Source organism: Protopterus annectens, chromosome 11.part0 (genome assembly GCF_019279795.1).
Source record: "Protopterus annectens isolate FY-2018-M chromosome 11.part0, PAN1.0, whole genome shotgun sequence".
Taxonomy (NCBI): Eukaryota; Metazoa; Chordata; order Ceratodontiformes; family Protopteridae; genus Protopterus; species Protopterus annectens.
Genome location: NC_056745.1, coordinates 293,633,272 through 293,648,267, shown reverse-complemented (window position 1 = coordinate 293,648,267; position 14,996 = coordinate 293,633,272). Strand labels below are relative to the sequence as shown.

The 14,996-nt window shown below is 35.4% G+C and overlaps 1 protein-coding gene across 2 annotated transcripts in view; it reads left to right on the top strand.

Annotated features, from left to right (window-relative positions):
• The window catches only part of CMAS (cytidine monophosphate N-acetylneuraminic acid synthetase), a 433,399-nt gene extending 418,921 nt beyond the window's left edge, over positions 1–14,478 (top strand). For both annotated transcript variants that reach the window (XM_044087790.1, XM_044087791.1), the window contains exon 8: positions 13,785–14,478. In XM_044087790.1, the coding sequence (XP_043943725.1) occupies positions 13,785–13,984 (200 nt within the window). In that variant the 3' untranslated portion in view covers positions 13,985–14,478. The remainder of the gene's footprint in view (positions 1–13,784) is intronic.
• The last annotated feature ends 518 nt before the right edge of the window (positions 14,479–14,996 follow it).

Below are 14,996 nucleotides of genomic sequence, written 5' to 3'. Positions count from 1 at the left end.
GTCTCTTAGATTGTGACACAGATAAACATACTTTGTCCTGAGACAAACACCTGTGCATGTTTTTGAGGAAACTTGACTTCATGCATGAATACCCCTGAGTTGGCAGGGACGTGAAAGAATACACTTCAGTTAGGAATGAAAGTGTACTTTATTGCTGCACAGAAAAAAAAAATCATCTTTTAAGGATACAGCAGCCCCAACCCTCAGCTTTCCTTGTTTTCATCAAGGTGTATGAGAATATTTTTGAAATGCTTCCTTACAACCTTATTCAGACCCCACCCTCATAACTGAAACCTGTTAAGTTTGAAGGGGAACGCTAAAATACAACAAACTAAAAATACTAAAGCAAATACTGTTTAATGAAGCACTTTTTGTCCACCATTTTTGAATGAACTTCTTCATGTTTAGAATAACGCTAAAATACAACAAACTAAAAATACTACAAACAGGAAATACAGCAAACTTCCAAAAATAAATCAAATACTGTTTAATGAAGAGCTTTTCGTTTACCACTTTTGAATGAACTAAATAGTTCATTCAAAAGTGTTAAACGAAAAGCACTTCATTAAACAGTATTTGATTTATTTTCAGAAGTTTGCTGTATTTCCTGTTTGTAATATTTTTAGTTTGTTGCATTTTAGTGTTATTCTAAACTGAAGAAGTTCATTCAAAAGTGGTGGATGAAAAGCACTTCATTAAACAGTATTTGATTTATTTTCGGAAGTTTGCTGTATTTCCTATTTGACGTTTTGCAGGGTGCAGGACCAATGTCAGTAGTCGTATGTGTAGGTTGTAAGAGGGCATAAGCTTGTGCAACACAAGATTAAAATGACAGAGATAAAGAGTAGAATTATGGGCAAATGTGGCAAGGAGGTATGATGTCTAGGCTATTAATTGTCACATTCCATGGTATCAGGCTAATATCCTTAAACAAAATTAAAATTTAGCTCAGTGATGATGAACCTTTTGGGCTCTGTGTGTCAAAAATTAGGAAAATGCCTATCTTGAATCTGTTGGTGTCCCCCCAACAAAAGAGAAACAATACTTTACATATTCATTTATTTTAAAAAATACAGTTCAATCATGTGTGCTTCTATGCTTTGTAAAAGTAAAAGAAAAATCAGTGACTTACAGTTGAGAAAATTATATGTGCACTGATAATCGGGCTTAAAATATTGCATCAAAAATGACCCTACATGTAACAGTAATTTTGAACTGAACTAAAAAAAATATGGAACACACTGCATTTGGTTTGACTAACATCAATTAATGACTTTTTTGTTGCTGAGTTTTAAAAGATAAGTGCAGGTCACATATTTCTTATATTTTTGTTCATTCAGTTTCTTTGGTAACTCAGGTGTAGGTGAATGCTGGTGTGTCACCTGTGACACGCATGTCATAGGTTTGCCATCACTGATTTAGCTAAAGACATTCAGGATGAGTCACAAAAGGGTAGGTAATGTGATAACACGAGCTTAAACAGCAGTTCAAGTGAGAACGCATACTGTAAAATATTGTTGTGACATGGTAGATGCCAGCTTTAGGTCGTCTGCCACTGGAACTTTCATTAGAAGTTGTGCGTGGCTTCACATTTAGCTCCTGCCAGTGGATAAAGGGCAGCTCCTAAGTGTACTGTTAGACATAAATAATCTTTTTTTTTATCTTCACCTTTCACAGGAAGTTAGCAGGAAAGGTTAAGGCCACACAGTATTTCAAACAGCTTTTCCATCATCCCGTCTTCCCAGTTATTTTACAAATTTTGTTCATGGCAAACTGAACTTGACCAGTCTCAGTTCAGTTCCAGAATTCCAGGAAAAAAAAGCCTTGGCTTATCCCTGGTAGGACTACCCTTGTCATCAAAAATAATTCAATGAGTAAATAATTAACACATAGTTTGAGGGGAAATAAGCTTGCTGGATGAAGAGCAGCCAACCAAACAGAGCCATTGTAGCAGATTCCATTTAGGCCATAATGAAACTACTGATCTGTGATTCCGGACCCTCCCTTTCTTGTAAAACCGCCTGGGTGGGAGAATGTCCTACTACTTGGAGAAATGGCCCCTCTGACCTGTGACAATGGTTAAAGGAGGTTATGGCCTTGTGTTACATCACAAAATTTGCCCTCTTCTCTCTCTCTTTCTCTCTCTCTTTTTTTTTTTTTTTTTTGCATTCCATTTCTCCCAAAAACCCAGCTATGTTATGCTAGACACATTTTTAAAAAATTGAACATCTTCTAGCCCAAGACTGAAGGAAAATATTCTGCTCGAGGTTGTTCCTGGTGCCCAACAAGCAAAGCCAGTGGAGGCCTATTCCAGACCTCTCCATTCTTAACAGGTTTTATGTAATTAAAGAAGTTTAGAATGCTCTCCTTGCAGTCTGTCTTAGTCTTGCTGTTGAAGGATGTCTTCCTGGCCACTCTGCACATAAAGAATGCCTGACTTTGTAGTCTTCCTTACAAGACTAGCAGACCCTAGGTTCACAGTTGGAAGATTACATGTCTAGTTCATCTATTTGCTGTTTAGCCTGTCTGCTTCACTCCATGTCTTCCATAAATGCACTGCACTCCATGTCTTCCATAAATGCACTGCTTCTGTTTTTGCACATCTGAGGCTAAAAGACATCCACAGGTATCCTTACCTAGATAATTGTGTGATCCATGGGAGAATTGCAGAGGACCCTCAACTAAACCATTTATTGCTTCCAGAGCCTAAACATATTTTTAAACTGTCATAATTTTTGTTTGCAGTACTCCTGAGTTCCATCCTGCTTACCACAACATGTAGGTTGCCCCTCTGAAGGTCAGAGTCTGTCTTTTGAACCATTTTTTTCCCCGTGAGGTTCTCCCAGAAGTTATACTCAACTGCCATAATGTTTTTGAAGACCCTGGGTTTCACATCTGCCTTCATCTTGACAGTCCCCATGCAAGCTTATGCACAAGGAAGATCAAGTGACATTGAAATTCATTTTTTAAAATATAATTGATTTCTTTAACAGTACAGATAAAGAACAGCACCAGCTTTGTCTTCTCCCCAACAGAACCAGATCATAAGTTTATTCAGAAGCACAGACATAAGTGTGAAGGATACAGTAGCTATTACCAAAAATTTTGAACAATCTAGTTGGGTTTTGAAGACAAATGGCAATTACCCTTTGCACACGACTGAGATACACTTGCACTGTACATAGTGTAAACTGTAACCAAAAATACTTGGTCATTGCCAGAAAGCAAGCTAAAACCTGTTGAAAACTGTCATTGAACAAGTGGGAAAATTCACTGCATTAAAAGTCTCCTAAAAAGAGATGCTGCCATAAAAGTCCCATACAAAGAAGGGGTCAACAAACTTAACAGCCTCTCCCTTTCTCTATAAAGGGGGGGGGTTAATAAATGTTTTGCTCAGAGATTCATTAATCACTATGTCAATTCCATTAGTCACATGCCTTTAAAAGCCTAAGAGTGGAAGCTCCTCTCAAGACAGTTTGGCTTTTGCCTTTTTTTTGTGAAGCTGACTACAGATACTGTGGAATGTCCAAGTTTGAATGAATTGTTCTGTTCTGTTGATTTTCAAGCAATGCCCCTTTTTATTTGTGATGGAGTTCGTGGAGTTAACTGCAACAACCGACAAATAGTTGTCTGTGACAGAGAGTGATGTTACACCTTGGTATACTAGTTGTAAGCTCAGAAAAGAACATTGTCGCAAAGCTGTTTCAAGGCTGTCTGGCATAGTAACAGGTTTCTCCTATTGGGCTATTGTGTGTCACTCATATTTTTTTCACTGCTAACAAAGATGTGAGAATTTTCCTTCTGCCATCAACACAATTAAATGCCCCCCCCCCCCCTTGAATGGCATTATAACATAGTTTCCAAGCACCATTGAAAACAGTTTTGGGGCTCCATCCTTCCTTAGGAATTTGAAATTCTAGAGCTACCTTTGCATAATGGATTTTCCAAACACGTAATCTACCTCTGAGATAAAACTGTTAGTCTTAAAACATTCTTGATTATCACAGATAAAATTACTGTCGTTGTTATAACTTTTTCTTTGTCCATATCACTCGACTGAAAGTTATTGTTTGAGTTGTATAACTTCAGCTGGATTAAGTTCTTTGTGACCAAGCATTGGATGAAGACAGCACCAAAAATTCGCTGAAGTTGTTATACATCTTCATTAGGCAGCCATTTTCTTCTGAGAGGTATTCACAGAATTTTTTTTTACTGGTCACAGATAATTTCCCTGACATGGAAGAATTTAAATAAGCTTTATGACTGTCTGACATTAAATAGTGTTCTTTAATTCAGATCCAATGATGTCCTTGCCTGGGATGCCAGTAGGAACCACTTTGTGATGCTAAACGCCTACAACTGGTACCTCGGTTATACATAGATTCACTGTACTGATTCTCACTCAGGATAATTTGTTGAGTTCTATACTGACCTTGGCCTTATTTTGGTTTGCTTACTCTGTTTTATTACCCGAAAAATAATAATGTTTGTTTTTTTTTAAATAAGGTAATTATACCTAATGAAATTTAAGTTAAAAATAAATAGTATAACTGATTTTTGTTAATGCTGCTACTTTAGAGATTATTTAGGTTCCCTCTTGGCCCTTACTGAGTGAGCCTTTACTTGGTCCTTGCTATTGATATACTGCTTTACTTGAAGAATCTCTTCACTTTATTTATTACTACATACAAGTACACGCAGCCTGTAGGTCATGCAGACTGGCCCTTTGCATAAGGAAGATTTGTGAACCTGTTTATCACTCCCTGTCTTTGCTCCCTCCCCCTTTCATGATATAGTAACACTGGCAGGTTCTGTAAATCCATTATTTTTATGGAATGTATTAAAAGTGATTATTTTTGTTTTATATATAAAAAAATCAAATGGAAAACTACTAACCATTGATTTTCTGTTTCATATTAATTGTTTTTGTTTTGCAGCTCACTGGGATTCTTTCAGCATTCCATTTCCTTTTTTGATTTTTTTATCTCCCCTTTCTATCACTCTGATAGCAGTCCCACTGCCCCATGTCTTTGCTATGTCTGTCAGCAGTTTGATCAACCCCTGGTCCAATGTCCAAAATTTAGTTGTGGCATTTAGGGTCTTAGGAGCATCTTGAGGGGTTCATGTTGTCCAACATCCATCCAGGGGGGAGATTTCCATTTTGACTTGCAGTCTTTCTCCAGCTACACCTCCCCTTTGCAGACCCCGTGGTTCATGTGAGGAGCAGACATGCAATGGAGATGTGCAGCATATTGCCTCACCTTCATGGCAGCTCAGCTGTGCCTCCAGCCTTCCCCTCTTTGGACTACGCCTCCCAACAGCAATGTTCCCTGCCTCCACCAGGAATCAATGCAGGAAACTCCCACAGTTTTGCCCATTTTCCCAGGGATGGTAACACCCATTCCTCAGTGCCATCCTTTAGGTGCCCAAGCCACTAATCAGACTCTGGTCGGTTAAGCCGTAGCCGGGTCTTTATCCCACTATGCCACTGAAGGAGCAGTATTCCATTTCCTATGATGACATGACCTAAGTTTTGCTTCGAAACTCAGATGACTATTCCAGGAAAACAAAAAAATGAATTTCTTTTGTGAAAATGTTGTTTCCTGAATGCAGTACTTAGCTAAAAAGGCAGGTTGTAAATTTGTGAGAAATTCTGATACCTTCTGATAATAGCTAATATAATGAAGTAAATAAGTCCAATAATCATTTTCATTTCATGAGTAACTGCATCTGTGCAGAAGCACTAGTACACTAAGCCCATTAAGAAAAAAGTTATTAAAAAAGCCATTTCTATTGTACTCCACAAGTCTGTAGACTTCTAATTAAGAATTTATGCTTGTCATAGATGCTAATTTTATTGCCCTGTGGACTTTTACTATTTAAAAAATGTATGCTAAAAATGCTTTATTATACAAAGATTTGGCAGTTAGTGGTATAGCATTAGCAAGATCATCGAATGAAACAATAGTCTTTAGTAAGGAGTTGGTTATTATTTTCTTTCAACTAACGGGTATGATAGCTGGCTGTAGGACAGAGGGTTTCAGCATTAACTATGATCCAGATGACCAGGTTTCAGTGAATGGCCCTTGTGCTGTGTGAGGGATGGAGAGAAGTGAAGGGGCGTATCCCTCATCTTCTAGGGCTAAGGGAAAGGGACCATGCCTAGGGATTTTTCAGAGGAGACCGTAAAATGTTCTCACTTCAGAAGCCAACTACGTATTATTAGATAGCAACTCAGTATTATATTTGATTTTGGAAAATTTTTGTAGAACACATTATTGTTATGTAGATGCTAAACCTGAAAATTAATTTGATGTTTATTTGAAATGTGGATGGATGAAAGTCTGGAGCCCTATATATTTTTATGTTCACAATTTGAAAAAGAAAACAATATAATACAAAGCTGTAGAATTAAGTAATAGTCATGTTGTAGGTGGATTGGACACTCTGGCCCTAGGTGTGTGTGTGTGCCTTCTGTGGAAGGTGGGGCGCCAGGCTGGCAACTCGACACCGTAAAACTCCACTGCCAATCATGAGCGGACCGATGATCCGCTGTGGCGACCCCTAACTGGGATACGCCGAAAGGAGATGCTTTTTTCAAAACAAACATGAATTTCTTTTGTCTATGGCTGTTCAGTTGCTTTATGTCTGCACCCCCTGAGGACTGTACTGTTATTTTTCTGACTACAAATATAAACCATACCCAAGGCAACTTTTTTTTTTTCATCAGTAAATAGGTCCTCTCATAGACCCAGAGAAGGCTTTACGTCTATGTGTGGCCAATGTAATTTCTGTACATTTATAGACACACGTCAGATTTTCAAACATCCTGTAACCCAGTATAAGCATTATCTTGTTAAGATGTTGTTTAAATTGATTAATTGTATAATTATTTTTTTATTGCTGGTGTATATATAGCTCTATGCTATGTAAGCATTTTATTCTCCTTGAAGGCTTTGGCCGAGACGTCAGAGACAGAGATTTTTTAGTGTGCAATAAATCCTTTGGTGGACTTTGTGTTCGTTGTTTAACCCAGTATAAGTACTCTACACAATAGTTGACTGATTGCAAGAGTACCTTTGTTGTCTATCTGGCTATTTGCCAGGGATGTCCTTGTTTCTATGTGGGGAAGACTAAAAGACAGCTTAAAGAAAGGATTAGGGAACATCTGTTAGCTGTCAGGAAGGGTGACCCCACCAGTGCTTTAGCAACCCATGTTATGAGTACTGATGATTCACATATTTTTAGATTTAAAGTATTAGACCAGTTTGCTAGTAGTGGAAGACTTGGTGATTTGAATAATACTCTTGAACAAAGGGAGACAAATTGGATCGTTAGGTTAAATAGTGATGCTCTCCCAGGTTTGAATGGCCCTGTCCCTTTAAAACCTTTTTTGAAGGGAAGGAGGCTGTTTAAACTATTTTATTAGTAAGGGTTTGTAATAGGTCGATTTGAATGCATTGTTTTGTATATATAATGAAATCGCAGTGGTGCAGCGGTAGCATTGTTGCCTCACAGCAAGAGGTTCTCCCGTTCGATTCCCGGCTGGATCGCCTTCTATGTAGGGTCTGCATGTCCTCCCCGCGGTCGAGTGGCATTTGAAAGACATGCGTAAATGGGTGTACCTTTGTTGAAGGTTGGGCGTCGAGCTGGCACCTCGGCACCATAAAAATCTACTGCCAATCATTAGCAGACTGGAGTTCCAATGTGGCGAACCCCTAACCGGGAAAAGTCAAAAGAAGAACAGCAAGTTTTTGTTAGAGATTATGAATATAAGGCTGAAATTAATTCTGTTGTAAATATGCTGAAAGATAAAGCATAGAGTAAAAAGTTTGCTTGAATATATGTATAGAGTTTAGCAATGTAAAATGTGCATTTATACTATATGTATAACAGACAGGCTTCTCTTCACAGCATCAGAAAAGCCTAACAAAGCAATATTGGAAAGCAAGTATCCCATGCTTTTCTCATGTTTGCAGAACAAATATCTAAACTCAGCAATACCTGATATTTTTTAAATAGGAACAGAGCAGACGTTTCCTTTCATACTTTTGTTATTCTGATTGCGTGCATTTGTGCATTTTCACATCAGCAGAACTGCTGACAGGACAATAGAAAAGTCTTAAAACAGACATTATGTGACTTCCCACAGAAGGCCCAAAAAGATACCAAGATAACAAAATCTATGTGCGTGACTAGCACACTGTATAACAACTGTAAGTAATTCAGTTATGTGAGAGAGGGACAGAGAGGTATTTTGTAGAAGTCATCATTCGTATCTGTAATGAAAAAAAATTTATAAATATATGCTACAATCTGACAGAAAGCATACATGTGGTTTATTATAAAATAAGTTATCTGTAACTGTGCTTATAGCTGCAAAATATATTTATTTATCAGTGAGCAATTTGAAAGGCTTGGTGCTTTAAACAGACTACAGATGGAGTCATGCAAAGCTCTGTGACTTTGATTTCAGCAGTAAACAGCCAACAAGACTGTGTATCTTAAAAAGACTTTGGATCCAGCACAGCAAAGAAGCGGTACACACATAAAATACATTTTTCAATGGTGACCCTGACGTGATATTTGACTGGAATCTGAAACAAAAACAGTATGTGGTATGACAAATGTTAATTGCGTGTACAATGTCATAAAAATACAGTGCATGCCACTATTCAAAGGTTAGACTGTACAGACAAAAATGTTAATGGTAAAGAACCAAGAAAAGTTAATATGCTGACATTATATTCAGATGTCAGACAGTTATGTTCTGTCACCAGATGTAAAAGGTTTATTTCAGAGTTGCAACAACAGTCAAATCAGTTACTGATAGAACCTCTAGTACATTTTGTTACAAAATAATGTAATAAACCTCTAAAAGACAGACACAATGAGTTCAGGAAGCTTAGACAAGTTATACATACATCTTTTCAAAAGTGCATAGGAGTTTTAGATTCAGCAGAACAGGTTACTGGAAAATATCAGCAAGACCATGCAACATTACAGGAAACACTTAAACAGCATTTACAGGATAAAGAAAATAAATTAGCTAAACTGACAGAGACTGACTTCCTCCATATAACAGCTGAGCTTAAAAAGAACAGGAAACTACAGCTGATCTGTACAAAAGAAATATATTTTATAATATGTTTATGTTTTGAAAATGGTTAAGCATACATGGTAGGATGGTAGAATCTGGACAAATCATTCTCAAATGTTTAAAACTTCCATTCAGTTATAGCAAGACATTTATCAGTGCTACAATAAAGTAGAGCAAATAACTGCCATTCTCACAGCACAGCCAAAAGGTAAACAAAACTGTTCTAATATGTATAAAAATCAAATGAAAATAGTTAATAACAGTAAAGATTTAAAGTCACGAGACTGACATGCATGTATTTTCTTTTCATCTAAAATACATCTGTTATAATGCACAAGAATAACAGGCAGACAGCAGCAAATATAAATCATGTAAATATAAGCATGTGTTAGTTAAGCTAATATCTATTTTGTTTTTTACAATTTTTTATAATTGTATAGTAACACCACACCAGTTAAAGTTCTGAATTTTAAAAATAAATAAAATCACAGATGGAATTAGTCAAACAGTCTTTGTAAAATGAATGGCAGAGAAGTTAAATAAATAAAAAAATACTGAAATCAAAAGTTAAAAAATATGTAAGCTAGTTGTAAAATAATGTCTATTTATGTAGTATAAATGCATAGTTATGCAAATCACAATCAAATTAAAGGAAAAATGCCAAAATAATTAACTATAGTTTATAGAGTATAACATGTGAGCACAGACCTTCCCATGCTGATTAAATAGTTACAGGAAATGCTGTGAAAACATGATCAAAAGCAAGACTGATTGCCAGACAAGTAGCTTGAGTTTTTCTAAAGCATTATTATTATTAAAACATAATTGTTACAATGTTTACAGGCAACACTATTTGGTAATTGTAATAAAATGTCACAATTGTGCATAGATGTCACTGATAATCTGTTTGCAAGTAAATGTTAAAAGAAAAAAAAACTCAGTTACATCAAGTACAGCCAGCAAATGGACCATAATATATGCACAGTTCAAATCAATTATGCAGAATGATATAAATACCTACTACTAGTAGTAAACAGCAAAAGCTTTATAAAAATTATCAAATCAGATAAAAGTCCATAGTTTGTTAACCTAATAAAGTAAATGTATAACCAAAGTATTGGGCTGGCATACATTCTATTCTCACAGCATAAAACAAATAAACAATACTGCAGTATACTACAGGGGGGGAGGGGTACTCTCTCAGTTTTACACTGACTGTATAAGCTGTACTGCACAAGAGTTTGAAATAGAGCTACAGGAAGAAAATAATATATCATTCCTTCTTGACAATACTCTTTTAGGGGGGAGGGAAAAACAGGTATTAGTGCATAAAAAACACTGGTAAACAGATTAAATGTGAAAGTCCAAGATATTTTATGCTAGTTATTATTGTATTGTTTAGTATTAAATTGTATTTGAACATGTTAAACTGCAAAGCTGTACAAGAGATGTGTTTAAAATTGCTTTATTACAGCTATACAAGAGAGAGTAAAGATATGTAAAAATTGAACAAGCCTGGTCACTATTTTTAATATGTTTTTGGCAAAACAATGTTGGTTTAAAAAAGCATGAATGTTTCTAATTGCTGAGTATGTAGTTTAAAATAACAGAACATATGCCTTTGGTGCCAGTTCCACTAGATATTTCTAAAGAGACATAAACATTTTCCAAGATTTTGCTTGACGTTAATGTTACTACATTTGTAAGATTGGACTGTGTACTTTACAGTCTTTGTAGGTACAAATACAAAAGAATCCAGAACAAATTAAATTAATGTCTAGTAATAAATATGTGCGAAAAAACATGTTTAAAAAAATGGGTCCAGGATAGCTAGTAGATTGAAATGCATGAATAGCAAACAGTCTGTGTAAATACATACTGTATTGGATACATTGTAATAAGTTCAAAAATAATTTGTCAAGTTGTAATATTATCACTGGTTTCAAGTTGCAGTTTTATCATTAGTTTTTGAACCACCATTTTATCTCTATCAGTATTGGTTATCCCAGTTAAAAATATATATATATTAAAATATTGTATTCATACATCTAATGGACTAATATGTAAACAGCATTTTTCAGAGTATATTTCACTGTCAAATAAAGTTTATGGGCAGTTTAGAAATGTGATGGTTAAAATGACATTGAAACTGTATATTTTCAGCAGTGTATAAATGCTTGCAGTAGCACATGGTTTTTGTCTCTTATAGTTAATTCAACAGTTGTAAAGAGTTAATGGAACAGCTCTAAGTCATAAATTAAATCATGTAATTGCAAAAGAATACATTAATCAAGTTGAAAAATAAAATGAAAGCAGACACAACCCATAACTGATGAAATATTTTCACAGAATGGTCCGCAAAAGAAAAAGTTGTTAAATATATTCAGTTTTGGTAGTAATACTTGATATAACTGTATTAACTATGTAAAATTGCATTTTGGCTTGTATCAAAAGAAGACTAAAGGTTTTGTTTCTTAATGTGTTTTCTATATAATGTGATCAAAAAATACATTAGTATAAAGTGTTTGGAGTATGTTTTAAAAAAAGAGGGAATTGTTAGAGATTATGAATATAAGGCTGAAATTAATTCTGTTGTAAATATGCTGAAAGATAAAGCATGGAATAAAAAGTTTGCTTGAATATATGTATGGAGTTTAGCAATGTAAAATGTGCATTCATACTATATGTATAACAGACAGGCTTCTCTTCACAGCATCAGAAAAGCCTAACAAAGGAATATTGGAAAGCAAGTATCACATGCTTTTTTCATGTTTGCAGAACAAATATCTAAACTCAGCAATATGTGATGTTTTTTTCAATAGGAATAGAGCAGACATTTCCTTTCATAGTTCTGTTATTCTGATTGCGTGTATTTGTGCATTTTCACATCAGCAGAACTGCTGACAGGACAATAGAAAAGTCTAAAAACAGACATTATTTGACTTCCCATAGAAGGCCAAAAAAGATACCAAGATAACAAAATCTATGTGCGTGACTAGCACTCTATATAACAACTGTAATTCAGTTATGTGAGAGAGGGCCAGAGAGAGGTATTTTGAAGAAGTCATCATTCATATCTGTAATGAGGAAAGAGTATGTGTGGTTTATTATAAAATAAGTGATCTGTAACTGTGCTTATAGCTGCAAAATATATTTCTTTATCAGTGTGCAATTTGAAAGGCTTGGTGCTTTAAACAGACTTACAGTTGGAGTCATGCAAAGCACTGTGACTTTGATTTCAGCAGTAAACAAGCAAGACTGTGTGTCTTAAGAAGACTTTGGGTCCAGCACAGCAAAGAAGCAGTGTACACATAAAATAAATATTTCAGCTTTGTATATATAATGATACTGTTTTATTGTATTTTTTATGGTCTGAAGAAGTGTCTGCTGAGGCATGAAAGCACTAACCCAATAAATTTACTTTGGTTTTATACTGCTCGAGTCGTGGTGGTTAAGTGGATTTTTCTTGTTTTGATTTTTTATTTTAAATATTAAGTATATGAATTTTGGTATTAGCACAATGCTAGTTGGTATTTATTTTAGGGTTTGTTCATTTATACTCAAATGGTAATCTAGTTCATATTAGAAGAGTGATATTCTGAAAACAAAGTCGTGCATTTTCTTCTTTTAAACTGTTTTAACAAGTACAGGCACTGTGGTCCAAAAAATGTTGAGTTTGTGTGGCTCCTAAGCTGTTAACAGGTTAAAAATTTATCTTCCAATTAAAAACATTGCTGAATGACCCTGCCTTAAGGCAATAGTTTTCTAAAAACGTTTTTGAAGTGTTTAATTTCATTAATTATAATTAATTAATTGATTATAATTAAAATAATGTAATTGTATCTATTGCATTGCTCCTTGTGATATCACTTGTTTTAGAATTGTATTTTGTTCATCTCTCTAGTCTACTATTATATGCTGCCTAACTTTGTAACTGTGTGCCAACCTTTGTTATTGCAAACATTCTATATCGTTTGGGTTAATTATGTTTTATTCAACTTCTTTTGTTCTTTAATTCATGTTAGTACTTATAATTTGGTCATTTGATGTTCTTTTTATTGTGCCTGTGGTCTTGGTAATGACTGAAAAGAGTTGTTGGGCCAGTTCAGTAACCTGCTTGCCAGATAACTAAGTAAATGTCTTGTAAGTATGGTAATAAAACGTTTTCCTTTCCAAATTAATTGTTACTTATTACCTACAACATTTTAATGGCTTTAAATATTGCTCAGGTCATCTGATGTTTGAATTATGTATGTCAATAAGTAATTCAGGAACTGATTATCTGTCCCCCCCTTGTATGAGTACTAGGCATATTAGATTATACATTTGCTAATTTGTGTGATTGTAATATACTGTCGGAATATCTCTTTTTGGACAGTGAAAGAATTGGTTGCTCGCATCTGAATATCTGGCAAAATATTGTTACTGTTGACTTAGTGGACACTACAGTGCTGAACTTTTACCCTTAGCACTAATAGCACTTGGGTTTGGTTGACACTGACACTTGACTGCACCATTTGACAATTAAAGATTAGTATGTTGGTCCTGTTTCAGTACAGGCATCTTGGCAGTTACTGTTTTCTGTAACTATTATGAAGTAGTAGCCAGGTACACCACTGAAATGCTGTAGTGTTTAATAAACTGCAAGAAGTTACTGATATTAACACTTTTTTTCCCTTTACAGGGAATGAAGAATCGGATGTGGCATGTCTCACCAAGGCTCGAATAAAGGGTGTCCCAAAGGATGCATGTGCAGAAGCTCTCAAAACATCTAGCTACATTTGTAAAAATAATGGTGGTTATGGAGCTGTCCGTGAATTTGTTGAATATGTTCTACTGATGCTACAAGTGGCCAAAGCTCAGAGCAGCCAGAAAACTGTGTAACATGTTGTGCTATATTGTGTAGCATATATGCTCAGGTGAACAATGAATTTTGCAAAAGCTGCAGAGTAGACATATTCTAGCCTCAAAGAGCAGTAAGTGGGGCCTGATGTATGCAAAAATATTTATTAATTAATTATGTTTGCAAAATTGTTCATTAACAGAACACTAGTAAATTAATGAAAAATTCCAACTTTAAATTAATCTTTTTCCTAACAACTTGAGAATGCTCTGAGACTGAAAAAATTAAAGAGGTTCTGTAGTTTAAAATCAGCATTTCTACATCAGGAAATTTTTCATGGACCTTGGTTAGCTGGAGGACAGCCCTCTTCCTCCTCAACATCACTTGCTGATGCCTTTCCTGCCTCCTGTTTTAAAGTCCACTTGTGTATATTTGTTCATTTCCTTTTAGATACTCCTGATGTAGTCCTGTAACTTTTACTCATCTTTATGTACTTTTACCTATTTTAAAATGAAATACCATGTTAATAGTTTAATTTTGTGTGGTGTCTTATTTTATATTTTTCTGATGTAGGACTTCTGGTGCCTGTGGCAGGAAATGGTCCCTGCGTGTAAACCTTTGCTTCCTGTATTCCTTCCTGGAATCTGACAACAGAAACAGTGTTACTTGCAAGGTAAACATTTAGTAAGTCAGATTAGAAGTGGAAGGAATCTTCAAGTTAAAAAAGTGAATAAAATGGGTATCACCTAGTCAAAGGGGTCATCATTGCCACTGATTTTTTTCAAGGATATAGACTTTGAGAGCCATTTCGTAAGAGTCCAGAAGCTTAAGTGAAAAGGAGAGAATACCAGAGCCAGTCTGGTGCCCACCATTAATAAACTAGTGCCCTAGTAACAGCATTGAATAGTGTAACCAGTCTGGTGCCTGCAAGCAATAAACTAGTGCCCTAGTAACAGTATTGAATATCAGAGTCAGTCTGGTGCCCACCATCAATAAACTAGTGCTCTAGTAACAGCATCTACGGTGTTCATGGTTGTAGCGCTTCCAATAGTT